General features: G+C 47.7%; 2 protein-coding genes and 1 non-coding gene across 3 annotated transcripts in view; 2 read left to right on the top strand and 1 right to left on the bottom strand.

Moving 5' to 3' along the window:
* Window positions 1–193: 193 nt before the first annotated feature.
* On the bottom strand, window positions 194–15,068 carry COG4 (component of oligomeric golgi complex 4). Its single transcript, XM_040075457.1, has 19 exons — window positions 14,902–15,068; window positions 14,343–14,425; window positions 13,567–13,681; window positions 12,588–12,762; window positions 11,789–11,982; window positions 11,262–11,367; window positions 10,025–10,182; window positions 9,591–9,649; window positions 8,014–8,147; window positions 7,391–7,509; window positions 6,881–7,047; window positions 6,079–6,244; window positions 4,594–4,656; window positions 4,017–4,133; window positions 2,347–2,439; window positions 1,959–2,042; window positions 1,645–1,746; window positions 1,122–1,250; window positions 194–910 (listed from the first exon to the last, which is right to left on the bottom strand). The coding sequence occupies exons 1-19, from the start codon at window positions 15,046–15,048 to the stop codon at window positions 776–778; spliced, it is 2,346 nt and encodes a 781-aa protein (XP_039931391.1). The 5' UTR covers window positions 15,049–15,068; the 3' UTR covers window positions 194–775.
* A 324-nt stretch (window positions 15,069–15,392) lies between these two features.
* Window positions 15,393–27,224, top strand: part of SF3B3 (splicing factor 3b subunit 3) — a 29,010-nt gene continuing 17,178 nt past the window's right edge. Inside the window, exons 1-11 of the mRNA XM_040075119.1 lie at window positions 15,393–15,530; window positions 16,089–16,201; window positions 16,615–16,941; window positions 18,061–18,233; window positions 18,615–18,756; window positions 19,697–19,809; window positions 20,515–20,652; window positions 21,818–21,921; window positions 23,044–23,209; window positions 23,644–23,739; window positions 24,263–24,335. Of these exons, the coding sequence (XP_039931053.1) occupies window positions 16,132–16,201; window positions 16,615–16,941; window positions 18,061–18,233; window positions 18,615–18,756; window positions 19,697–19,809; window positions 20,515–20,652; window positions 21,818–21,921; window positions 23,044–23,209; window positions 23,644–23,739; window positions 24,263–24,335 (1,402 nt within the window). The 5' untranslated portion in view covers window positions 15,393–15,530; window positions 16,089–16,131. The remainder of the gene's footprint in view (window positions 15,531–16,088; window positions 16,202–16,614; window positions 16,942–18,060; window positions 18,234–18,614; window positions 18,757–19,696; window positions 19,810–20,514; window positions 20,653–21,817; window positions 21,922–23,043; window positions 23,210–23,643; window positions 23,740–24,262; window positions 24,336–27,224) is intronic.
* On the top strand, window positions 19,962–20,041 carry LOC120758034 (small nucleolar RNA SNORD111). The gene has a single exon (XR_005702755.1). It is a non-coding gene; the product is annotated as a small nucleolar RNA SNORD111 (small nucleolar RNA).

The following is a 27,224-nucleotide window of genomic DNA, read 5'->3' as shown; positions in this document are numbered from 1 at the left end:
TGGTCATCCCCCTCCATGGCTCTGGCTGATGGAGACAGCGCAGGACTGCAGCCACAGAAGGCAGCCAGGAAAGACAAGGAAGATCCTCTGGATGCCCTGGCACACAGTAGAAGAGAACTGGAGCAGAGCACAGCTCTTGTCCCACATCTCTCCAGCTCCCTCCAGGCGCACAGCTGAACCCATCACTGGAGACTACGGCTCAACCAAGCGAGGTTTATTTACAGAGTAGCTGTACAGAGCCAGCAGGGACACAGCCCCACTTCCTAGAGGCTTTCTAGTGATTTTCCAGGCACCTTCCCAAGGAAATCACTCCTTTTCCTATCCACAGAACAGTCCCCATCACCACCAGGAGAGAGCCAGGGCTCAGCATTTGTGACTCCAGTAGCTGACCCTTAAACTGAAGACAGAGGGAACACAGCTGCAGCAGCAGACCTGTATTTGAGCCACATCTGTCCTGGCCTGTGGCCTCCTGCAGGGCAGCAGAGCACAGGGAGCCAGGAGTAGGCACTGGCCTGTGTTCTGAGAAACAGCATCATCCTGCTCTCAGCACTAGAGATTCCTCTGGTGCCTTGTTTCTGCTCCCATGGAAAGATGGCAGGATTCCCTTCTTGCCAGGCCCAGGAAAACCCTTTGCTCCAAGGAATGCGAGCAGAAGGGCAGACATCATCCCATCCCCACACCATCAGACAGCCCCAGGATAGGATCTGGGCAGGCTCCAGGACTGCAGCCTTCCTGCTGTTAGCTCCAGCATGGTGCTGATCCAAGCACCGACCAACTACAGGCGCAGCCGCTTGATATCCTCACTGCGGAAGTCGATGCGGAGAGCCAGCACCTGCCGGACCTCGGCGGGAGTGAGGCGCCAGGTGAGTGGACCTGAGTTTGGACCCCAGTAATCCAGAATCTCTGTCACCTGGAAAAAGAGGGGAGCTGTAGGAGATGACTGAGCATAGACTGCCCTCACAGGTAAGCTTGAACTCGAGCATCAGCAGATATGGGGCAACTTCTCTGGGTTCTCCACACCCTGTAGGTGCGATGACATCTGGATGGACTCAGTAAAGCCACGTGCAGTGCAGCTGGTGTTCCCACAATCCCCCAGTAGAAGCAGACCAAGTGCAGCTCACCCTTTCCAGGTTGAGGATGGTGGCCATTTGGGAAAGACGGGCAAACTTGTCACGGATAGTCCACGTGGTGACTGTGGTGAGATAGGCGATGAGGGACCTCAGCTCCTTATCGAACTGCAGACCACCGAGCTGTGGGCACAGAGAGAGATCTGTTAAACTCTCCAAGCAGACCCTGGGGTTGTCCCAAGATACCAATTAAAATCACAGGGAGACAGTGGGAAGCCTCTGAGCAGGCAGGTCCCAGTTAGACAATTTACTGCGGGTTTAGGTGGCTTATGTTTAGACGCACCTTAAAACCCAGACCCATTATTGGTGCCAGCTCCTCTCAGTCCCATCACCAAACCCACTTTGTCCCTGTGGGTGCTGATGTAAAGGTGTCCCTGAGCTGGTCACTGGTGGTTGCAGAGTTTCTTACAGAATAATATTTGAGGGTAGAGGGTAATATTTGCATCTGCCCTGCCTCATCCTTTACTGAGGGTTTGCAGTAAAGATGGACTACATGGTAGAGGAGTATTTTGCTTACCCTGCTGAAGGTAGATTTGAGCAGCACTTTCTCCAGTTCAATGGCTATGAGACTGGTCATAAGACCAGTGAGAGTATCGTAAATCACTGGAGACAGTCCAGCCTGGAAGCAGAAACCTGTGTCATTCTTGTCAGGAAAAACTGAGCAGAGGTCCCTAAAGCCCAAGGTTAGGAGAGCTTACAAATAAGGACTGGATCCCTGAGAGCCCTGCAAGGCACTGGAGGACACCTCTGCTTGCCAAGCAAGGAAAGGGCTGGAGGATGCCACGTGGAGGTCTGGCCAAAGCCTGGCAGGCTGCCACCTCCTTCTCTCACCTTGAACTCTGTCATCTGCTGTTCCAGATTGACAATGAACTGCTGGACCCAGGGATCATTGGCCTCATAGTCGCTGAACTCCTCCTGACAGTGAAATGCAGAAAGGGTTGTTTATGTGCCCTGAAGTAAAGCACCGCCAACGGCCCAGAGGACAGGAAGGGAGGTGCTGGAGCAGCACTTCATCCCTTCCATTTTCTCAAGCTCCTCTGTAGCCAAATGTCCCTTTCCAGGCTCGGCTGCAGAGCAAGATCTGGGTATTTTACTGATGCTCTGTGCCAAGGAAACAGCAGATAACTGAGGGGAAGGAAACAGTGATTGCTCTGACTGTGCTGCTGAGCAGATGGAGGGTGCCCAAGTACAATCAGAAGCAGAGAACACTGAGCCTCACCTCCTCAATGTTGTGGGAGACAGAGAGGAATAAGTTGATCCATGGCTTCACCTGGGGTTTGATGGCTGTGCTGTTGAGCTCATTGAGACCTTCCTGAGGGAAACAGCAAGAGAGGAAATGATGCATAAAATCTTTACAAGCAGGCTGTCTTGATGCTACTTCCCACTCTCAGCTGGGGAAACCGACCCACAGACTTGCACAGGAAACTGAACCCAGAGGGCCCCGATCCCACATTCTTCCGGTGCCGGAAGGCTCTGAGGACACCGTGACCAGAAGAGGAGGAAGGATGTTGACCCAGAAGCTGCTGTTGTGCTGACTTGTAGTGTGGTCTGATTGGCTTGTGCTTCCCCACCCAGCTACAGATTTCCTGGCAGGAGCGAGGGACATGGGGTAGAAAACGCAAACTCCGTTCACTCAGCACCAGCCAGGGCACTATGACTGAACTCAACTGATGCCTCCCACCTTCACTGCACTTAGCTCAGTAGGAGAATCTAAAAGGAGGATAAAAGCTGTAACCACAGTCAGTTCCCTGAATTAATCATAACCCCAGCACATGCCATCTCCCCTGAGCAGCAGGCTGTCAGCAAAGGCTGTTCTGTCCCCTGTGATGAGAGCACTTAAAGCCCTCTCCTGCCAGCCACCCCTCTTCGGCTCAGCAAGGTGTCACGAAAGCTCACTCAGCATGAAACTATGTTGGTTCCGATTCTGACTGGCATTTGATAGAAGTTTTTAACTAAAACTGGCGTTTCTGAGCAGGGCCTGCTGGCAGTTGTCCTTTTCTGAGGCAAATTCAGTGTGTGTGTGACTCAGGCAGCACAGCAGCCTTCTCCTCAGTCTCTGGATCGCTTTGCAGCCACTTTTAAAACTGCACTAGAGTCAGACTGGAGTGTTTTACTCCTTACTCATGAGCTCTTTGGTTTTGATACTGACCACAGTCCCCAAGAGAGTTTGCTGGCAGTGCTGAACTGAAAGCATCTGCCTGCCCTGAAGTGCAAAGCCAAACAAAAATTAACCTGACTCCTCTGTGAAGTAGAAAGCCAAACCTGGTTCAAATATTCTCCTTTGCTTGGTTTCTTTCCACATTAGATACTAGGTGTTCCTGCTTCTCTCCCTGACAGAGACCACTGTGAAATTTTAGGACAGCAGACCCCACCATGCCACAGGAGACTTGGTTTTAGCCAGAGAGTCTTCTGCTCCATGCTGAAGAGTATTTGCATTTGGAAAGAAGGAGAAACCTGAGCAAAGAGCAGCTCTTCTCTACCAACAGCCTGTCTTCAGCATTACTTAGTGAGGCTGTGGACAACTTGACAATGTGCTGTGCCACAAGGGAGAATGGAGGAGATGGAAATGCTATTAATATTTATTTTCCTGAAAATGCTGAACCAACTGCAAGTGCATGCTGAGTAAAGACAAATGAAGCAACATTCCTTCTGTCTCTGCAGCTGCTTCCAGTGCTTTTTATGCAGCTGCCAGCTGGTGTGGCTGTGTAAACGGGCTGGGGCTGTTTCCATGCCTCAAAGCTGACTGATTTGCTCCCTCCTGCACTCTACCCAGCATTCCTGGAGTCAGACATGGCCTTGCCCTGGGCTGAAGTGATTCCTGCCAGAGTTCTCCCTGAAGACACCAGCAGCCAGTGTTGGAAGGCAGCAGTAATTTGGAGAGACACTCACCTGCAGCAGGTCGCGGAATTTGTTGGAGACAGCAGCCATGTCCGAGAGGCAGCTCTCAATCTTGGCCTGTGCTTGCTCACCCCCGAATCCTTGGCTAAGCAGTTTGCTGCAGTCACTCTGCAGGAAAGAGATCCATGAGCAAGCTGCAAATTAATAACCTGGGCAGGTTTTATTCCTTTGTGTTGCTGAGCTCTGGCTCAGCATGAAGGCTAGAAGAGGAGCCCAACTCTTGCTCCTGCAAAGGCAGCAGCTGCTGGCTCCAGCTGTGGGGAGAAAGGACAGCAAGAAAAGAAGGCAGGGGCTGTCTAGCCCGGCACCAGAGAGCTGCAGACTCTCCATGATGCATGTGTTATTCCTGCACCAGGTTAGTCAGGTTGGAGGAACTGGTATTTCTGGCCGCTACTATCAGCCGGAAATTGCTCTGCCAGCTCAAAATTGTTTCCCTAAGGCTGGAGGGCAAAGACCTCAGGAACTCGGGCTTATCAAAGTCCAGATGGTTTATTTGACCCCCGCCCCTGCCAAGGGAGGATATTACAAATCTGATCTAGAAAAAGCCAGTAAAGAATACAGACTGCACCTCCAAAGTCTTCTTTAGGGTCATGATGTTTTCACTGCAGACCTCGACGTTGTTTAAGGTCACCTGAAAAAAAAGCCAAACAAACCCAAGCTGGATTAAATGGAATTTCCCAGCACCTCATCCACAAATCCACACATTTAATCCAAATGTCCTGCTAACAGTATTCATCAAGCTTCATGAAGCTAATCTCCAGCAACTGAGCCCATGTGCTGAACCCCCAGCTAGTACAGAGCTCAAAACAATTTACTGTTTTTTCTCATCATCCTGTTCAAGATGTTGCAGTGGAGCCCCCCTTGTTGGTGATGAATGGAAGCCAAAATGTACCCCCAACTTTCTGTAAATATCATGAAGAACGGCGCAGGAGTGGCTGAGGGTGATGTTTTATACACTGTGTCCAGAGCAGCAGGGGAAACAGGGAGGCAGGGGCAGGAGGAATCAGCAGCCCTCCTGCCAGATGAGTATCTGTTCGCCACTGAACAGACTGTTCTCTACCTGCTGAAGTGAACTAAATGTCAGTATAAGGCTGGGGTTTGCACAAACAGGGAAATGAGGCAAGGTGACAGGTGAATGAGGAAATTCAGTGGCAGAACTGACATTTTAAGCCCTTTGCTTCAGAAATGCAGAAACCTGTAACAAAGAATTCTATGAGATGAAGGAGTTCAGTCCCTCCTGCTCCCTTTGTTGCCTTCTCTCCTCATACAGTGAAAGTTCCAAGGAACCTCTTCAGCACTGGCTGTTCACAACAACTTAGAAGGAGACGAGTCATGGTGAGCCAGCCCCTCTCCAGTGCTCCCAGCCTCTGCCCACAGGTCTGCTCACACCTGGAGAGAGCAGAGCCAGAGGTGTTCTCCCACTGAGGTCTTTTCCACAATGCAAAGTCTACACAGCATCCCAGCATGGGGAAGGATGCGTTACACTGCAGAAGACAGGAGAGACAAGTGGCTCCTTCAGATGCCCTCCGAGGGGTCTGGAATGTTCCCTGTGCCTGTTTGAGCAAGCAGAGAGCTGCAGTTCTGCTGTTAGAAGGCAACAGGAGGACCTTGCAGACCAAACAGAGCAGACAACTCTGCTCTAATGAAAGCTCTTCAATCTGATAAGGAGCTGAGCTTGGGCCAGGACTTTTCTATCTGGAGAAAGGTGTGGGTGAGATGCTTTCCCACTGCCTCTGTGCAGAGCTTGTGAAGAACAGGACTGGTGGACACCTCAAAAGAGCACACTCTTCCCCAGCCTGGAAGGAATTGTCATCACAGCAGCCCAAGAGGCACTCACAGGATCACAGTTGCACAGGCCTAGTGTGGAAGCTCTACAAACAAGAGGTGAGGCAGAAGCATCTACGAGACATCCAGATGCAGGCCACCCCCCACACCTGAACGGGTTTTCAGCTTCTCTGAACACAACAACCACACCAATCCTGTTCCCAAGAGTTCCCCATTGTCTTTCTCCCCACCCCAACTCACTCTGCAGCAGAACAGCCACCAAACCCACCAGAAAGGACTGCTTGGCCTCGTCGGTGCTTTCAATGCCTTTGGTGTCGAACTTGCCCTGCTGCAAGCTGCTGTGCATGATATTCACAGCACTGGTCACCCCTCTCTGGAAGTCCTGGAAGGTCGTGGCTGGGAAGCCCTGCTTCAGCTTGTTGTACAGAACCTCCCTACAGGCAAGCAGAATGTACCAGGGTTTAGAGCAAGCAACAAAAAATTATGCTCTGTGCCTGGGGACAGCATTCTGTCTGAGGTCTGACCTAAACAAGGTAGTGGAACTTCAAAGGGGAAAAAATTGCTGGCAAGTATCTCCTGACAGCATCTGAATGCTGAAAGAAAAACATAACCACCCAGTTTCTGAGCTTTCCCAAATATCCTGCCTGCAGCTGCCTGCTGTCTTCAGACACAGTTCTCCACTCCCACAATGGAATGAAAAACAGCAGAACAATTTCTGCAGCCTCAGCCCAAGTTCAGTCATTAAGTAACCTAGAGAACAACCAGGGGTGATCATGTACCCTCAAGCAGGGTAGGACCCCAATGCTACAAGACAACTCCATCCCATAGGGATTTTGGGCCATGAGGTTCTTTTTTCTGTTCATCCTACAGGTGGATCATCACTACTTAGAGAAAAGATGCCCAGATCCAGCTTCCCACATCTGTCACTGCTTCCTACTAGCAACTTCCATGCAGATGACAAGCCAGAGGTTCAAAGGTAAAGAACACAAGGAAGACCATCTGACAGCAACCACTGCTGGCAGAACTTGAGGTGGGGGCATATTACAACGAACCCGATGTATTTTCATTACCTGAAGTCAGACTCCAGCTCGGTGGTGGAGTGGTTGATCATAGCACAGAGACAGTCTATGCTGGAGCTGGACAGAGCACGCCCAATGCACTTCTTCACGATATAAAACACATCATCCACCATGCTGGAGGTGAGCTGGCCCTTCTCATAGCTGTCCATGGCAACAGCCTGCAAAGAAAACTGTCTCAGTGCCCTGAGCTCACTGAGTGATGCCACCCCAGCAGTGCTGAGAGACCAAACTGCCCATCCTCCCACCTCACCCTGCGTGGAGCTGTACCCTGTGTGGCTGGCACCACTCAGAAGAGTTTGCAGTAGCCCACAGACCTGGAAGATACTTGGGGGATGCCTGAAGTCCAAGTTCAGAAACAACCACTTGCTTTTCAAGGCCAAGGGAAACAAAAGACTTTGCCAACAACTGCAGATTTGCCATGTACATATATCCCTCCCTTGGGATGCTCACCAGAGGACTGAGGAGCACACACAGAAAAGCATCTAAGAGGTTTTCCCCTACCTTGTTGACAGTCTCCCTCATGAAGTATTCCTCCATGGTGATGTAGTAGCCAATGAGCTCTTGCATGGTGCAGCTCAGCAGACAGTTGTTGAGGAGCTTGTCCAGGTATTTTTGATGCTCTGTGGAACACAAGAGAGATGCATCAGCAGCAACCCAGGGCCAGGAGGCAGCTCCACCAAGTCCCCTTGCTGCCTGTCTCACGGGACCCAACGGACACACACCTGCCAAGCCCAGCCTAGAACAAATCACAAGCCTCAACTCTGGAGCTGAAATTGCTGAGCTGGATTTTGCAGGTGACAAAAGCGATTTCCAGAGTTCTAGTGAGTACCGAAAGCTTAAGTCTGTTTTTTCATGGCCTCCACCTTTAGGATTTGTGTTTGCAGTCTTCCTCTCTTTGAAGACTTGACTTTGTTATACTCTACAATAATTCTTAATGTTGGTTTCCCTGTTAGAGGGAACAACCAGTGCTGAAAACATGTTGGAAAGTCTTGGCTACACAATCATGTTCCACAGAGCGCTCCCAAAGTGTCTTTGCATCACTCTGCTCTGCCACTAACTCAGGTATATCTCCATTTCTGGCTTGGATGAGCAGGGCCTATGAGTATTGGTACTCAAGGTGTTACCTTGCTTTACCTCCTCTGAGGCCATGGCATCTCCCACCTCAAAATCAGCTATTATTCGTCTCTTGATGAACCTCAAGTAGAGCTCACTGCGCGCATTCATCAGAGTGACTTCTGTTAAAATAGGGTCAAGCTCCCTGGAAGAAATAGCAAGAATCAAGGCAGCAAGACTACAAAAGGAGAGGCACTAATTTAATTCAGTTAAGTAGTGTCTTCTCTGTTCCCTTACTATGAGATCAGTACTGCTCCTTTCCATCTGTGCCGCTGAGTGGCAAGGCTCGGCAGAATAACTGATACGTGCAAAACGTGCACACACACAATCAAAGTATCCCCCAAAATCACCTCCCAGGAGGTACTTCTACAACATTGTTTTTTTCTCACAAACTCTACTCCAAGATTTAGCAACATTCCCCCTCTTTTTGCTCATAGATGTGAGGACATCCACGTTGAAATCACAGCGGTGAGGACTGCAAGACTCAAAGAGACCTGATGTAACTTCAAAATGTGCCCTGTTTCGAGTGGGAGGGTTTGACTAGAGATCTTCATCAGTCCCTCCCTACCTCAATTTTGCTATAATTCCATGAGCCCTGTGTTGCCAGTGTTAGAAATGCCTGGTCCCTGCCATCTCCACATATGTGTTTTTGTGCACAGATTCATGTGTTTCTCTGCAGATGATGAAGAATCTGTTTAAGCTCAGCAGCTCAGGAAATGTGAGACAAAAAAAAGCATGTTACAATGCAGAACACAGTGTTCAGTGACTATGAAAAAAAGAAAGACTGACACATCAGCTTTTTCATCAGTGCGCACAGAAGAATTTTACAAATCCTGCTTGAAGCCTCATGGTGCAGAAATGGGAGAAGGAAACATCACCTTTATTTTGCAGATGAAAAAGAAAAAAATTAGAAAACTGGGATGCATGCAGAGTTACTCAGAGCAAACAGTAAGTGGATATTAGTGCTGAAATATTAATTATGCAGGCTCACAGACAGATCTTCCTTGAGGAACCTAAGTTTTCTTTCAAGGCATGCTTGTAAGTCAGGCAGTCCCAGAAGGGCTGGGTGCACTTTCAAAAGGCCTTGCTTAAGGGTTATGTAAATATTTACAGTAAGAAGAAAAAGAGGGAGATTGAAAGCACTGCAGTTCATTGTCAAGAAACTGATGGTACAGAGCTGCAGCAGCAGCAGTACAGGTTAAGTAAGACTCAAAGATTTATTCCTGATTCTGTACAAATTATCTGTCCAGGGACTTGGTCTGTTTTGTGGGCTCTAAGGACTGTACTCTGGCCATGAAAGGGTAGTGGGCACAGGGAGTTAAAATCTCTGTCCTTCATGTGCAGTGATATCGACAATCCTCCAGGAATGCTTAGAGCCAAGACTTAGAATTAATGACTAAGCAAAAAAAAGCGCCCCACGACAGAAGCTTCCTTTATTGAAGGGCAGTGAAGGGCACCTAACAATTGGATTTTATGAATTAATACCCACAAAGCTTCTGGAAGAGCGGGAGAGTTATCTAAATGCTAAGTAGCGTTAATAACACTCAAGAGTGAAAGGTTTGAGAGCATAAAGAGGTTTTCTTTGTACCTTGGTTCAATCTTCTCTGCAGAAGAACTTCTCATCATGCTATTCTGGACTTGCTGGAACTGCAATCACAAAAGAAAGGGAGTCTTTGCTGATGACTTGGAGTTACCAGACAGTTCTTGTGCTATCACCTAAGGAGACAGTAACAGCAGCCCTGTGTCTCAGCAGGAACAAGTGGGGAAGGCGTATTGAAAGCACCCTACAGATCTGCAAAGAGTGCTCAGGGTGCATTTACCATGCTCCAAATGAATCCTTCTCTGCATCAGAAAACACAGCGACAAGCTGAATCCCTTCAGCTAGCAGGGTAAATAAGGAGTAAAGCAAGGTTTCTCTCAATACACAAGGTCAGACTCTGCTGCCCCCATGGCAGGGGGAGCCCCACAGAACTGGATGGAGGGCACAGTTGGCTGCATCAGGCAGCCTCACACTGCTCTTACCTGCCTGTGATAGTCCCTCTCCCTGATGAACTTGTCCACCACCTTCTCCACCTGCCGGTCGCACTCCACCTGCAGGTGCTTGATGAGGGTGTAGAGCCTCCCTGGCCCGTAGTAGGTCTCCACAATGGGCTGGTGGGTCTCCACAATGCGAGCAATCCCTGTGGGGAGAGCAGAGAGACTCAACCAGCAGTTCCCAGAGCACAGGAGAGCTAGACAGATCCACAGGCCAGACCTAAAAGAGGATCATTCAGTCCACAGATAGAGTATAAATCTCCTGGAGCAGAAGCCATCTCTCTGTCCCTAAAGAGAACTCCTGCCATGCCCTGTGTGCCAGCTGCCTTCAGCCCAGCAAGATACAAAGCAAGAAGCTTCCCCGGGACAAAGCTACACAAGCTAAATCTGGCAGGGGCCACAAGTGCCACCCAAACCCAGTCCCAGCTTTCAGCACCTGCAAGGTTACTGGGAGAAATCAGCCTAGGGATGGCTCTTGAGCACACACTTGCCACAGAGAGCAAGCATTAGCAAAGGCAGGAACTCCTTGGAGGAAAAGCTCATCTCCAAGGAAGTGTCTCTACAATATTGCTTTCTTCTCACAAACGCTCTAGTCCAAAAGTTAGCAACACTCCCCCTCTTTTGACGCCACTGCCAAGACAGCTCTACTAGTGCCAGGCTGGGAGAGTAACTTGGCAGGGCTGCAGCCTGGAACTAGAGCAGATTTCATGGAGAAGGTGGTTAATCACCACGGGATCTCAATTACTGTCTTTGACAACATCCCCACAGAGCATTCGTATTCCCTTCTCTCCCTTCCTTCTCTGCTTTCAAGCTCCCACGGTGCTTCTTGAAGAGCCAAGCCTGGAGGCACCAACAGCTGCTCATCCCTAAGGGATCTGATTTGTTTGTCTGGAGAGCTGCAAGTCTGAAGAAACCTGCAGGGAATACCCATTTGTTTTGAGGATGCAGAGAACAGGAAGAGTCTGATTCCTGGAGGAAGCCAACAAATCCTTTGCAAATCCACTTCGTGCCTGTACAAGGTCTACATAGGAAAGCTTTCTTACTGTGATGCCCTCTCCTGGTTAGAACAAATCCTACAGCTGTGTCCCTGTCCCTCGAGTGTGAAACACCTGTAGTTCAAAGGGGAATGAGGCATTTGTGAGCTAAAATTAAAAGCATTTAAATTGATTGACAGCCTCATAATGGACTATTTGCAATCAGTCAGGAAAGAGGAAAGGCAGATTACCTTCAAAGAGGAGTGTCAGGGTGTCTGCAAAGATGACAGCAGCCCGACGGTCACTCATGTCTGTCCCCATCACCAGCTGCAGGTTCTCTTCTGCTTTGTTGGCCACCTGCATGATAACAGGACCAGTCAGCTGAACACTCAAAGGTATTCTTCATCCCATAGGTTCTCTGCCCTTGTTCTAGAGAGCTTTCACTGGCCTTCCCAATGCAAGAGTCATTGCTCCTTTTTCCTCCCTTCCTCTCTTGTGGAAAGCTCAAGGAAAGGCAGAAACTTGTTCTTCTCTTTCCAGGCTCACTGGATGACTTTTAAGCAAGTGCAGAGAGCAAGACACAGAAGAAATCAGGCAGCCCCTGGATCTGTATCCAAACACCAGAAAGCCCTTCCCAGCATGCAAATGCAGGAACAGATATGAACTAAGGCCAGTGCTATTTTTTAAGGTTAACAAGCCACTGCGAAAATCTCCTTCCATAACATCTATTGACAGGGGCTGGGTTTTGCTTTCCCCTGGGTGTCACAGAGCCTGTTACCTGCTTGCAGAGGTACTCAGAGAACTTGCTCAGCCCATCTTCATGTAAGCCTAGCAGAGGAAAGATCTTGAAGAACCGTTCCACCTGGGGCAGGTCTCCCTGCTTCATAGCTGTGTCAAATTTCTCTGTAACAATTGTCTTCAGACGCTGCTCTGCTTCCTGCAGGAGCTTCAGGTTGGCATCAATTATTCCCCCTGATCAAAAGGACAGAAAAGAAAGGGAAAAGCGACAGCACAATGTTAGTACTGTATCAATGGCTACTTTTTTTTCCCCAGGAGAGATACCAGCACTGTGCAGCCCCAAGCTGAGAAGGTAGAGGACACACTAGAATTCCTTCTCTACAGCCACAGACAGACAGGTTGGTGCATAACGTAATGTTGTGATTTTTGCATGGATGATGACAACACATCCACTGGGATTTTCCTCTGAGGAATCTAGCAATTTACTCCTTCATTTCCAGTTCCTCTGTTTGGTAGCACACTGTAACATGAGAACAATTCTCCTTGACAGAGCCTTCTCCCTCACTTCTGGCCTGAACATTTTGTCCTTTGCTTAATTAGACCTGAAACACTATTACAGGGGTGTGCCAGGAACTTCCTTTTCAATTAATGATAATTCTGGTGTAATAACACGTCAAAAATGTTCATCCCTAAGTCAGTCTATAAAATACTAAGATGTCTGGCCAGCATTAGATCTTCTGCTTTGTCTGTTGGGCTGAGGCAATCCAGGGGAAATGAGCAGCCTCTAGATATCCATTGGAAAGGTGACTCACCAGCATCTCCTCACAAACAGCGCTCACCTTCCTTGCCCTGACGACTGAGCTCAATCACTGACTTGTCCAGGGACAGATAGCGATGGATATGAGCTGCTGCTTGTTCATAGTCTTCATTTCTCAGGGCTGTTTGAACTCCATCCATGCAGAACTTCAGGTCAAGGATGTCATCAGCTCTCTGAATGGCCTGATAGAGTCGGTTCTGCAAGAAAGGCAACCAGTAATGCTTCCAGCTGCGGGGTGGACCAGGGAAAGGGAATTGTGAGAAGACAGTGTGAGGGAAAAAAAGAAACAGACTGAAGCAATACTTCTCTGCACTATAAAACTACTATGTCCCACTCTACTTAAAAGGTGCTAAGACCAGTGGCTCCACAGGATGAACAGCATTTGTCAAAACTGAGGTTGAAGCTGGAGGCCATGGTTCTCTGTACCAAACAGGCAGAGACCAGAGACAATGCCACACGTTGTGTTTGATCTGAGCAGTTGTGCCGAGCCTGGCTTCGACACCCCTCGGCCTGTCCCCAGACAAGGAACAGAGCAGCCCAAATTCCTGACCTGGCTTGGGTGACAATGGCCATCTCACTGTCCTCAGCACTGTGTAGATGACAAGATTGCTAGTCACCCTTTTCAGGGTATTGTACCAGGAGCTGCAGGGACAGGAGGGGATGCTGGAGTTCCAGCTGCTGTATGGAGAAACATCCCTGGAAATGTTCAAGGCCAGGCTGAACAGGGCTCTGAGCAACCTGGTCTAGTGAAAGGTGTCCATGTCAACAGCAGGGGAGTTGGGAATGAGATGAGCTTTAAGGTCCCTTCCAGCCCAAACCATTCTATGATTCTCTCAGTCTTATACCATGCAATATGCAGGAGCCCAGAAAGACACAGCTAAAATAAAGAACACAGCAGTTCCCAGCCCACCTGCCCACCAAAGGAAGGGCACATCTGTTGTGCTGTGGGCACAGAGCACAGCTTGGAGGGGACAAGTTCCAAGCCCCCTCAGCGCAGTTACCTTGGCGAGGTCGAGCTGACGGACTTTGCTGCTGACGTTCTCGGCCAGGTTGCAGGTGAAGGTGATCATCCCTGCCAGCTGCTGGGCATCCCCCTCGATCAGCTGCAGGTTAGGGCTGGGAACACACGGGAACTGAGCGTGAGATGCACACATAAACCAGCTGGATGGTGTGCAAAGAGGATGGCTCTTCCTCCAAACACTCCTGGTCCTGTCACAATACTCTCACTCATTTCATTCCCTTCCTCTGGGAGCAAAGCAGGGGAAAGGAACAGACTGATTGCTTTGGAAGAGGCTGCACAGACCGACTGAGCCTTGCTACCACACAAACCACTGGGCCCTTATGACATTCTCCACCTCTGAAGTGGAGGTGAAGACTGTTAACCTTTCCTCTGAGCTTCTACTACACGCAACGCCATTTAGGATGACTTTCCAGCCTACCTGCACAAGTTCACCCAGAAAAGGCAGTAATATTTGTTCACACCTGTAGACAGCCTGGCACAAGACACCTGATCCAGCAATTGATGCTGAAACCTCTGAGATGACACTTTCAAAAAGCTGCTTAGCCTACAGCAAGATGAGTCAGTCTGGGTGAGGGCACAGCTGTCAGTGCTGCTGAGACCTGGGCACCTGGGGATGAGGATCCAGCTGGTCTTCTCTACCATAAACTGATTTAAAGTCTGACATTTTCTAAGAATGGATGTGCTTCCCCTACAACACTGAAAGGAGTATCTGGGTCATGCAGCAAGGAGAAGAAAGGGGGGGTTTGGAACACTAACCCCATGCGATGAAGAGCAACCATCTTATTCTCTATAGTGCTTTGCTGCTCCAGGAGGGCATCCAGCTCTTCCTGCACGACTTTCTGAAAAAAATTAAAAAAAGGGTGAAGGAGGTGTTGTGCGACTCCAGCTCTCCTCCAGGCCAGCAATTTATCACAGACCCTAGATCCAAGCCAAGGACACACAGCTGGGAAGGCATCAGTGCTTCCAAGAGCTCATATGACAAATCCTTTCTAAGCTTTCTTTAATCCTCTAAATCGTTATGGTTTTGCCATTTGAAAACATCGGTTTTGGAATCCTCATCACATCACTTTTAAGTCAGATAACCCACAAACTCCTCCCCTGGCCGGGTTTCCAGTGCACGAGATCCCAGAATCTCCAGGCTGTTCCCGCTTCAGGATTCCGCTTCAGGGAGGCGACACCGACCCCCGGCCGGGCCCCAGGGGCGTCTAAGTCCCTATTAAACACCTCTAGAGAATATCCGACAACGAGGGACACGGTGACAGCGACGCATCCGCTTTTAGGAGCCCCGCCGCCTTCCGTGCCCGGCCCCACACACCTCCTCTTCACACAGCCGGCTGTAGGCGGCCTCCAGGTCCGCCAGATCGGTCAGCGACTGGATCCGCTCCATGGACAGGGCGGAGGCGGCGGGGCCGCCACTCTCCGCTGGCGGCGCCTTCGGTCCCGGCGCCGTGGCCGCCGCCATCTCCGGACGCAGCTGACGCGGTCGATACCGCCGTGAGGCCCCTCGGGCCCGTCGAAGGCGGTGCCTGAGCCTTGGCACCGCTCAGCTCCGCGCGGCAGCGAGGGAGGCTAAAGCCCCTCCAGATCTCCGTGCTGGAAGGCGGCTGAGGGTTTTCTGGAGGGGGCTCTTGGTGCAGGGAGCGGCTGCCACAGCGCCGCAATCATTCGGGCGCCGCGTCGGGCAACCTCCCCCGCCACACGGCGCGCGCGCGCCCCGCACGCGGAAAGCCCCGCGGAGAAGGCGCGGGAGGGCAGCGCGCAGGCGCGGCGCTGATGGCGGAGGAGGCCGGCGGCGCGCCCGCCTAGGCCGGAGCAGCATCCGCCGCCATCCGCCCGGCGAGCGCAGCTCTGTCCGCCCGGCGGCGGCCCCGTGCCAGGGACGCGCAGGACGGGCCGCTGATTTGTGGAGGGGGAGCGTCCCGGACCCCTCGGGGCCTGGGCCGGGTGAGTGGGGCCCGGGCCGGGCAGTGACCTGTGGCCGGTTCCCGGGGCGAGCGTTTCGCAGAGCGCGGGGAGGTGTTGGCTTCGTGCCCTGCCGGGGCCTCGGCAAGGCTGAGGGCCGGGTTCCGCGGACCGGGGCGGCCGGTTGGTGCTGGGGTTCTCTCCCGCCTCAGCCGCGGGGAGTCGGCCCTGAGCAGCTGCGGGTGGCTGCGCTCGTGTTCAATGAAACGGCGGCGTCAGGGATGTGTAACGGCGCGGGGATCCCGGAGGGCTTCGCTAATTGTGTTTGGTTCCTGAACGCTAAAGCCGTAAATAACTAGCAGTAATTACTGAAAGTCCTGCTCAGCCACCCGGCAGTAAGGAGTTCAGCTGGCGCTCGGCAGCCGAGATACCTTGGGAGAATCCTTTTGCCTCGTCGCGCTAATAAATGCCAAATAGCGGGATGGTATTCGGGCTTCTGGTGTAAAGGGATCCGTGCGCACATGGAAGGGCAGCGCTTCTGTCTGCTGGATGAAAGGCTTTGCATTTGAGAAGTTTTTTATTTTGCGTTACTTGTTGCAGAATTATCAGAGCTACAAGAAGCTGAAGCAAATCTGTTGCCAACATGTTTCTGTACAACCTAACGTTGCAGCGTGCCACAGGCATTAGCTTTGCTATCCATGGCAATTTCTCAGGTAATTTTCTCCTTCCTCTGCCTGTGTTGACTTGAGAGTTTTTTGGCTAGTACAAGAAAAATATGTTTTACAGTTTGCTTTGGTACATTTGGGGTTTTTTGCCGGTATCATTTGCTTTTGGGTTACTTGAGCTGTAGTAGCATGTGGAAAGATTGAGAGAAGCTTGGCTTGATTATTTATTAATGTAATTTATCTATATATTTAGTTTAATATTCTGAGCAATTTTCTGGTGTGTTAAAAGACGTTCAAACAATGGTCATACCTAATGTGGTGAATAAGTTTCTTTGAATCCCACCATGATAATCCTAAAAATTGGCATTTGGAAGTTTCCCCTTCTTCCTTTGTAGTGGTTGTTGAAGTTGTTTGCTGTGCTCTGTTGTTGATGACTTATGTTCGTGTTTTGGGTTCTTCAGGAACCAAACAACAGGAAATTGTTGTTTCCCGGGGCAAGATCCTGGAGCTGCTCCGCCCTGATCCCAACACGGGGAAGGTTCACACTCTGCTGACCGTGGAAGTGTTTGGAGTCATCCGGTCCCTCATGGCCTTTAGGCTGACGGGGGGGACCAAAGACTACATTGTGGTGGGCAGCGATTCGGGGCGCATCGTCATTCTGGAGTACCAGCCCTCCAAGAACGTGTTTGAGAAGATCCATCAGGAGACCTTTGGCAAGAGTGGATGTCGCAGAATCGTTCCAGGCCAGTACTTGGCTGTGGACCCAAAGGGCCGTGCTGTCATGATCAGTAAGTCTCTCTGTCAGCCTGTGTCCTCATTATTTTTATCTTCTGTCTTGTGGATATTTATTTTGGAGCAAGTTTCTGCCAAGTGTAATTGGAATTGTTTCTCGGGTAGTGTTTTAGGCTGTGAGTTGTGTCAAGGAGAACGCAGGCATTCAGAATTGTTCCTTGATGCTGGTGGAATTGCACAAATAAATTGCGATGCTGACCCACAACAAGCTGGAAAGAGACCAGTTTGCTTAGTAGTTTTCAGAGCCCCGAAGCGTGGTGTGTGGGAGAGAAGATGGGATTGCTGGCATCAGTGCTACAGTGTAGACAGTCATTTCCCGTGGCTGAAATGGTGCTCTGAGTTCATGGCTCTTTTCTGAGATGTCTGGTGGAGACAGCCAGATGCATTTCTGATCAGGCTTCACAGGCAGAAGGACATGAGAGAATTTTTTTGGTAAGGTTTAGCACAAGGTGTATGGAACTTTCTCAGTTTGCTGAAGGCAGCTCTGTGCAGTGCTGATGGTAGTTTATCAATATGTCTTAGTACTGGGAATATCAGTAAATAATATTGTTTCTTTTCTAACATGGTTGGTTTTCCTGGGTGAGAAGGTAGCACAGTCACAGTTGTGCCATTCATGTTGATATTTTGAGTAATGTTTCTTATGTTGTGGATGCTGCGTGTCAGGCAAGGATGCATTTTCTTTGTTAAAATATTTCTGTGGAAAAGTTGTCATACTAACTGGCTTTAAATAGCGGAACATCTGGATGCTTTTTTCTGTTTGTTTTTTCTTCCTTGCAGCTTGACATCTTTTGTGTGGTAAAAGGAGTGAGTAGATCAGCCTCAAGCTATTGCAGAGGGAATATTGGGCCAGGTGAACATAGCTCAAAGGGTCAGGATTTGGCTTTAAAGGGCTGAAGTTGTCATTTTGTGCTTGCAATCTGAAAGATTTAAAATGAGACATTCAAGGTTAATTGGTAGCACAGAGATAAACAAACACCAGTGGTGAACTTCAGCTGAAGTCATGCTGACATTCTCATACCAAGTTACAGCTCGATTTTGGGCTGCAGGTATGGTCAGATTTGATCATCAAGTGATGAGCTTTAACTTGTTAAAAAAAAAGTTGGCCTTTCTTGCAGGTGCCATTGAAAAGCAGAAGCTGGTGTATATCCTGAACAGAGATGCTGCTGCTCGACTCACCATTTCCTCCCCACTGGAAGCCCACAAGGCCAATACCTTGGTCTACCATGTGGTGGGAGTTGATGTGGGGTTTGAAAACCCAATGTTTGCTTGTCTGGAAATGGATTATGAGGTGAGAAGAACTTCATCTTCCTGAGAAGAACTTCATCTTCCTTTGCTGTCTTTTGACCTTTGTTGTTTCTATTCTGTTCTTCGTCTGTCATTGGGGAACATTGGCTGCTTCTGCTGTCTGAGACAGTTTTCATTTTTCACAAGCTTACTGGCTTTTTGTCTTGCCTTCAGCCAGAATGGGCAAGTCTCTTATGTCTTGGTGATTCCTTTTACTTTTCAACTGAAAATATGCCTGTCTTCTTGGTCTGAACTGCTCTTGTGCGGCTTCCAGCAAGTCTTTTGGCCTCCATTTGGTTGTTACTCAAAACTGTTTCCCATGCATCAGCTTTGCTTCTCCTTTAATACCTTTTTTACAAAGACACCTCTGTGCGTTCTGTTTTAGGAAGCAGACAATGATCCAACAGGCGAAGCTGCAGCCAACACACAGCAGACATTGACGTTTTATGAATTGGACTTGGGTTTGAACCACGTTGTCAGGAAATACAGTGAGCCCCTGGAAGAACATGGCAACTTCCTCATTACAGGTACCGCTCACAGAGATGTTTTTGCATGGGTCTGCTTCGTTCCCATTCCCCAGGAAGACACAGTCAATACATTTTGCATCTTGGGAGCTGTTTCAATTGTAGTCTGAGCCATTAGTGTAAATTAATTCATTGACCTTGCAGTCAGGTAATGAGGAAATTACACATGGGAATACACAAGTATTCATGGAAGCAGCTGCAGTTTGAGAGTGCTCCTGAAATTAGGTGGTAGCAATGCAAAAGGACTTATTTTTATTTAATGTGTAGGTGCTGTTGTGCTCTCTTGAATGGGATTCCATCAACTAAAGGCAGCAGATGAATCCATGGACTAAAAGTCCACTTTGAGGGGTTGGATGCAAAGCCAGTATAACACCTTCAGCCAGGGAAACTGCTGCAGGTTCCTCTCTAAGCATAAAAGATGCTGAGCTACAAGAGCATCTTTGTATACTTGACCTGTTGCATCTCCTGTAGGCAGCTGTCCGACAGACACCAAACTGTTTTGAATGAGTTCCATGCTATCTTTTGTTACATGAAATCACGAAGTATGGTTTTAGAAATACTTCTGTTAACTAAAGGTGTTACTCTATCTGATGGATTTTACTACAGGCAAACATGCTCGAAACCCAAGGGTTGTGTTTAACTGACAAGCTGCTAGTGTAGTATTTTGGGCATGGCTTTCTAGACAAGAATAAGCCAGGAAGGATAAAACTTGAGCAATTTGTCAGAAGCTGCATCCTTCCAGTTCCCCTGGTTCCATCTGCCCTGTTCTCATGGTGGCACAGGCAGCTGTACTCAGCCTTTTGTCTTTTCAATAAGAGCAGATTCATATGTGCAGGATGATGGAGAGTACTGGAAACTACATTGCTTTAAAGAAAACCAGATGTTCTGTAGGCAGCGAGTCAGATCTGTGGTAAAGACTTTTCTCCTAATAATTTTCTTTCAGTTCCTGGTGGTTCTGATGGCCCCAGCGGGGTGCTGATCTGTTCTGAAAACTATATTACTTACAAAAACTTTGGTGACCAGCCTGATATCAGATGCCCAATTCCTAGGAGACGGGTGAGAATTTTTTATGATTATGAATGCTTGGAATTTGCCTTTCAAGGTTAAGGGCAACAGGAAGGTTTTAAAGTAAGAAAAAAGGAATTCAAAGCGTGTTGGCTTGCCTACCTCACTGTGTGTTGTCTGGGAGGGGAGGGAGGAGGTGAGCATAGCCTGAAGTGATGAGTTTGGTTCATGTCTCTTCTCTGAGATTTATACTGGAGATACTCCAAAGACTCTGATCAGGCAGTACTGTCAGTGCAACATAGGATTACTTGAGATGCTGAACGGTGGCAATTGTAGATGCAGGTGAATTCAACAGCTGCTCTGTTTCATCTTAGGCTGTTTCCTCTCCCTTTGGCATTGGGAATTACGTGCTTTGGCAGTGCTTTGAACACCTTCCAAGGTGCTCAAAAAACAGCTGTGTGTAGGTTACAGCCCTTTCCTGTGTTTAGTTTTGATATGTGAGAGTTGCCTGGAGAGGAGAGTAAAACAGGTGAGGGATGATGCTTAGATGCAGTGTCCTGCAGCTGTATTTCCTTCTGGGACAGAGATGTACCAAGGGTGACTACAGGTGTAACAAAGGGATGTGCATAGTATTAAAAGCCTTCTTACAATCTGTGAGCTCTTAAGGCACCTGTGAAATGGAAGTACTTCAGTTAGTGAAATCACCTCTGCTTGTCAGGTAATTCCACCAATGACTTCCACTGTCTTTCCTGACAGAATGACTTGGATGACCCAGAGAGGGGTATGATTTTTGTCTGCTCTGCTACGCATAAGACCAAGTCCATGTTCTTCTTCCTGGCCCAGACAGAGCAGGGAGACATCTTCAAAATTACTCTGGAGACTGATGAAGACATGGTAAGTGTCACATGAATGCAGAGGCGTTAATTGAGAGGAGTCCTTAGTCAATTACTTTCACTGAGTTGATACATATTTACTACTGTGGGTTTAGCTGTGGAAGGGCATGTGCTTTACTTGATTTGTAATACAGTTAACACTGGTCACAACTGTGGGTATTACTCATAAAAAAACACTGCAAGGTTTGCAAAATCCTGTGAGGATTAAGCTGCAGCCACTCGAGCATACTTAAAATGTTCTATAGGTGGTCTTTTCTATAAAAGATGTAAGCTGTGGTCCATGAGCCTCCTGGAGAGTATTTCAGTAACTTATTTTATGGAACTTAGCCTCCCTGGATTTCAGCAAGTACCCTCTAGTGTCTTAATTGAATATTTACATGTTGCAATCAATATTTTTGCCAGCTGAGGCTTGGTACAGCTGGTCTGAGTTGAAATAACAGACTTGCAGTGGCTTGCTGCTGCTTGTTTTAGTATTCTGCTCTGAAAAGATCTCTGCTGCACTGTGATTAGTTGGGTTTTTTGAGTAAACGTTCACTGTTAATTTCTCCATCTAAACATGTCATGTTTGGTACAGGGATGATTGTGTGGCAGGCACCAAGCCTGCCAGAGTTCAGGGAGTGTTTGAACAATGATCTCAGACACATGGTGTGATTTTTGGGGTTGCTCTGTGCAGAACAAGGAGTTGGACTTGGTAATCCTTGTCAGTCCCTTCCAACTCAGAATACTCTGTGATTCTGTGATGTTCAAGTGCCTGAAGATTGTTCTTGGATGTTTCACCAACAGCTGTTGTGACCATATCAAATTTAGAAATTTGCTCAGGACAGTTATTTTTCTTATGCTGGAGAATCAGTGGCTGGTATTCAGTGAGGCAAATTTATTTTCTCTTAGGCAGCTTGCTGTTTTTACTGCTTTTGTTTTCCAAATTGACTCAGTGTTACGAGAGGCAGAAAGCCTTAGAATAAAACAGGCAGCCTGGTTTGTGTGTTCAAACAGTCTGTTGGATTTTGTGATTTATAACCTGGTAACCCAAACTACTGGTGTGTTAAGCCTGGCCCATTCTTGCTTCATTTCTTTGGAGAGGATAGCTAGGTAGATGTTTTTTATTAAATCATACACATGGAGCTCCAGTACTTTACTATCTCAGTCACATCTTCATCTGCTTTCAGGTAACAGAGATTCGACTGAAGTACTTTGACACTGTTCCTGTTGCTGCTGCCATGTGCGTGCTGAAAACAGGGTTTCTCTTTGTGGCATCTGAATTTGGAAACCAGTGAGTAAGCAATTTTACGTCAGTGTTTTTCCCCTGAAACAGGCTGGTTCTGTTCAGGCCTGCAGACTGATCCTTGAACTTACTGTGCACAGGAAGACAACACCTCTGATTTAATGGGTAAATCAGTGCTTTGTTCAGAGGGCTTGAAAAGAGCAGTTGGATTAGACTATGAATGGGGGAATTTTCTTGTTTGAACTCAGATTAGATGATGAAGTGCAGAGAACATAAGGTTAATTGCTGTTGCAGCAGGTTTTGGAAAAATTGAGCACCTGCTGTTTGTGTAGGGTTCATCACAAATCTAAGATGAATTATCTTTTCAATTACTTAGTGTTGAATTTTTGTGTGGATGGCCCACTCAGAAGTAAATCGGGTTTCTTATCAGTAGCTCTGCTCCTTTCCTTACTTGATATATACTTGAGGGCTTTCTGTTAATTTATGTTTGGGCTTCTAAATACTCTAAAGGGTCGTGCACAATTTGAAGATTAGCTTAACTGTGTCTGGGGGTGGAATTCATAGGAACGGAGATTTTCCTGACTGTATCTGCAGTCAGCCACCTGAGGGAGCCCCAGCCAGTTTGCTGGACTGAAACGGAATTGATTGAAGAAGCCATATTCAGACTCTATTAAAAACAGGAAGTAACTCAGTCTGTCTTTCTGTGGGGTTTTGGGTTTTTTTTTTTCTTATCTGAAGTTTTATTTGGTTGTTACGTTATTTAGGCTCATAAAACGAACTAGAGAACGTGGTTAAAAATAGTGGGATTAAAAAGGTGAGAGTATTCCAATAAAACAGATAACTGGGGTTGAAGTCTTAGCCAGTGGCCCTGCTTTTGGCCTCAGTTGTCAGTTGGTGCTTTGGCTTTAACACAAAAATATCTAAAAGCCTCAAGCGTAAACAAAACACAGAAACTATGGGGTACCTTGCCAGTGACAGCTGCAGATGTGAAGGGGTGAAGCTGGGAGGTTGTGGGGGGTTTCTCATTTGTGGGTTTTGGATTTTTTTTTTTTCCTTTGCAAGCCTCAGATTGTTTCTTCCTCACTACCTGAATATCTGATTAAGCCTTACTTAAAGAAGTTTACATGAGCCTTGCTCTGAACATGCTGACACTCTTCTTTCTGTCTCAAGTTACCTGTACCAGATAGCTCACCTGGGGGACGATGATGAGGAGCCAGAGTTTTCCTCTGCCATGCCTCTTGAGGAAGGAGATACATTCTTTTTTCAGCCACGGCCCCTGAAGAACCTGGTGCTGGTGGATGAGTTGGACAGTTTGTCTCCCATTCTGTGTTGTCAGGTATGTTGCTGTCAGCAAGATCCTTTTACCACATGTGTAAGTGGAGTCCCCAGCTATGTTATTCCAGGTTTCCAGAAGTACTGCTCCAAGTAAAGACTCATAGAAAGGCAAATCTGCAGAGATCTCAGACTCTCTGCCTGAGATTGGTACCTGGCTTGGTAGCTTTTCATTTCTGTGGCAATAAATATGTATATCTAAACTCAGGGTGTCAGCCAGTGATTCTTTGATGCTTCTCTGTTGACCATCAGACCAATTCTTTGCAAAGAGTTTGGGTAAAACTTAACATTCTTTCAGGGCAGCAGCAGGAACACCCGCTGGTGTCTCCACAGCTTTTGGTGTTTCAAAAAACATTCTTAAAGCAGGAGGGTGATATATAGATGCAGTTTTATTTTCTTGTTCTGTGAATGGTGTTTTGACACTTCTTCTCCATACAGATAGCAGATTTGGCCAATGAAGACACACCCCAGTTGTATGTGGCTTGTGGACGGGGGCCCAGGTCCTCCCTGAGGGTTCTGAGACATGGACTTGAGGTAAGACATCCAGCACTTGAGAAGAACAACCTGGAAGATGATGGTGGTGTGAGGAAATCCTTGAAATAAGGGTGCTGAAATAAGGGGATTCTCCTTTTGCTGTAGTCTGGAGAGGTACTTACTCTTGCTTCTTGAGAAATAGAAAGGTTGTACTGTTTATTCTTACAGTCTCAAAGGCTTTTTGTTTACTTGCCTTCAACAAAACCTGCATTTTGTCTCTTCTAATACTTGAGTTTATTGAGCTGGAACATTCTCGGTTCCTGCCAGCTGCTGCTGATCTCTGCTGGGGGTGGATGACCTTGTTTTAAAGCTGATCATCCAGACCAATAATGTTTCCATATTATTGCTGACCATATTTTGCCCTGTAGCACATCTGGCACTGGCTGAGACCATCAGAATTGGGAATTGTTAGTTTTCCTGCCCAGTTGTGGGAAAGCTTAAAAAACTGCTGGTGGTTTGATTGCTTACTCTAGTAAGTCTAAACATCTGTTTGCAAAAGAACCTTCTTCCTGTTTACTCTTAGGTATCTGAAATGGCCGTCTCAGAGCTGCCTGGTAACCCCAATGCTGTATGGACTGTGAGGAGACATGTTGAAGGTATGCAGTATTTTTCTGAAGCACAGGGAGGTCACAACATTTTTGTGTGCATTTCGTTTGTTGTTGTTTTCTGGTTTTTCCGTCCAAGGAGATAAGAACGGTGCTGCGTGATGCTTGTGTGCCATCCCCAGAAATTGTGGTTTGAGTCAGCAGCCACCTGCTTGTCTTTAGAAGTCACCCACTCTCTGGTCCCCTCGTATTGTCACACTTCCTTTTGACAAAGAAGCAGCTGCCTGCAGCTGCATCCATCTCCCAGTGTGCTGTGTCAGCTGTACATTTGCAGCCTGAAGCCGCTGAACTTCTCATGCGTTCCCACGTCCCATAAGTTTTTGCCCATAAGTTCGTGCTCAAACATCAGCAAGCAACAGCTATTATTGTTGTTGGAGTGTACTCACTATTCTTCATGCGTGTGTTGACAACTGCAGTAATCAGTTTTTTGTGAGAGAGTGGGATACAAATTACAGAACAAAGATGATAAATCAGCAACAGTGTCTGTATTTTATTACTTCCTTCTGTGCATATCTGTGCAAAAACCATTCTGGACTAGGACATATACTCTATTCAAGAGCCAGCAGTGTGTAGAAGGTTGGTGATTCTGGGAAGATTAGGATTTCAGGTTGGCAGAATATACTGGATTGGGGGTTTGGTTGGTTGGTAGGTTTTTTTAATTTCGTGATCTCAAATAGCCTTACTAACATACAAGAGGAAAAATATAGTCCCTTCTCCTGCCTTTCTCTTGATGGTGAGAGCAGAATTGCACAGAAACACCTCTAAAGCTTGTGGGGAATCTGTTCTGGGTACTGGCAGTCTCGGGAATTATTTCCCTAGCAGAGGGTTGTGTAACTCTCGCAAGGACTTCTCTAGGTTTATGCAGGGGATCTGGAAAAGCCAGATTGTTGCAACAGGCCTTAGTCTGCCATGGTGACATGATACCTTGTATTTAAGCAGAGTAGTGTGTCTTCCAGGGAACCAGTAACCCTGTGGGAATTTCAAATCCTGCAGTGGGATTTACCCTGCCATGAATTCCTGTGCTCATGTCCTGAGACTCAGGTACTGCCTAAGCAACAAAGGAGGAACTTTGAGGATAAAGTGCCTTCACGTCCCCCAGAAATAGAAGGGTTAAAAGGAAAATATTTCCACAGTTCATATAAAAACCCCCATGGTTTTCTGAAAAGAGACATTCCAGTTTGTTAGAAACCTTTTCTCCAGCATTCTGGGGGAGAAGTTGGTACGGTTTTCTCCCTCTGAGGTCTGGAGGCTTCTGACATCACCTTACAGTTTTAAAATCTTTTCTCTTGGGGTTCCAGAAGAAGATTTTGACTTTTCAGGAGGTGAAGGACCATTGATGATCTGCAGGAAGTGGACCAGTCTCATTGCCTCCTCTTCTTTCCACTTTTCAAATTCTCCAGGTTTCAGCATGATCATCTCTATTTCAGAACGGCTGGAATCTGTAGCTGTTAAACTGTGCTACTCACTGAATACAGTTCACAGTTCTGATCCCCAAGTTCCAACTCCTGGAATTCAGAAATTATTTTAAAGGGTTTTAATCAGAAAGAGTGAAGAACCTTTTCAAACATGTATCTAATCTTTAAAATGCCCTTGAGGGCTCAGTTGGCAGTGTGGGGTTGCCCAGCTCCGCCTTGATGTTGCAGTGCGTGTGTGCTGCAAGGCCTCTGTAAGAAACACCCAGGTCTGCAGTCTTCAGAGCAAGTACTAACCTTGGCTGGTACGTGGTGATACTCACTACCAATACCAAGCCTTTTTTTTTCTTCCACAGGTGGCTGGTGGTGGAGGTGCTGATCACCACAGGTGTGTACCTACTGCTAGGGGCTACTGTACAGTTCAAGTGAACCTCAGAGAATCCCAGCAGCATGGGGCTACATTTATGCTAAGCATTTCAGTAAACAAATTCTAGAAACTGGTGTGTAGTTGAAGATTGTTGCTTTTGAAGTTCAGTAGCTGAGAAGTAGAAAGCAGATCCCGCTCTATCTTGCAGTCCTTGGGAAGCAAAACAATCAGCTGTGTCTCTGTGGGACAGTCAGTTCTTGCTAAAATTGGATATGTGTGTTTTAGGGGTATTTTCAGCTCTCTTGTAGACCAAGGTTAGGCTCCCAGCTGCTTTATACAGACTTCCAAGAGAAAAAGATCAAGTGTGCTTAGAGCATTTGTAGGTACTGCTGGCATGGGAATGTCCTGTGGTTATGGGATTCATCTGCCTGTGAACAGAAGTGGATAGGATTTGCACCAAACACTCTCTTCCAGTTGCATATCTGGGTGTAGGTGTGTGCTCTGCTGTGTTGACTGATGGGAGCTGAGAGTGAGCATTCCCTGCCTGGCACTTGCTGGAGGAGCAGTGTGCAGTGAGTCAGCACTGCGGAGTCGCCACGCAGTAGTAAATGGAAACCCAGGAAAATGTGCTGTCATCCCCTCAGTCTGTTAACTGAGAGTGATCCTGAGCTCTGACACTGCTCATCAGTTTGCTTACCCACCTCTTCTGAGCTTGTGGTGACTGTATTTGTATCCATGCAAATTCAGATGTCGCAGAGCGTGAGAAAACTGTCAGGACTGGACTGGCATATAAGAATGGAGTTCTCATGGACTAACTCAAACAGAATCCATGACAAATAATAAAAAGCACAATAGTGTAGAGTTCACGGACTAAAATGTGATGTTTTCATAACTGGTTGTGATGTGTGCATGAAGTTGCAGAAAACTTGTGGTCCATGTGTAGAAGAACGAGTCCAGCTGTGGCTCTTCAGAGTCATTGAAATGTCTCTGTTACTCACTGAAAGGAGCAATTAGAATGGTAATAAGCATCTCTGAAGTCTTGTGTCTGCATACAAAATGATGTCTATCTGTTCAAAACTCTGGGGAGCCTGATGTTTTGCT

This window comes from Hirundo rustica, chromosome 11 (genome assembly GCF_015227805.2).
Source record: "Hirundo rustica isolate bHirRus1 chromosome 11, bHirRus1.pri.v3, whole genome shotgun sequence".
In the NCBI taxonomy this organism is placed as follows: Eukaryota; Metazoa; Chordata; class Aves; order Passeriformes; family Hirundinidae; genus Hirundo; species Hirundo rustica.
The sequence above is the reverse complement of the archived record's forward strand: the minus strand, read 5'-3'. Positions and strand labels throughout refer to the sequence as shown.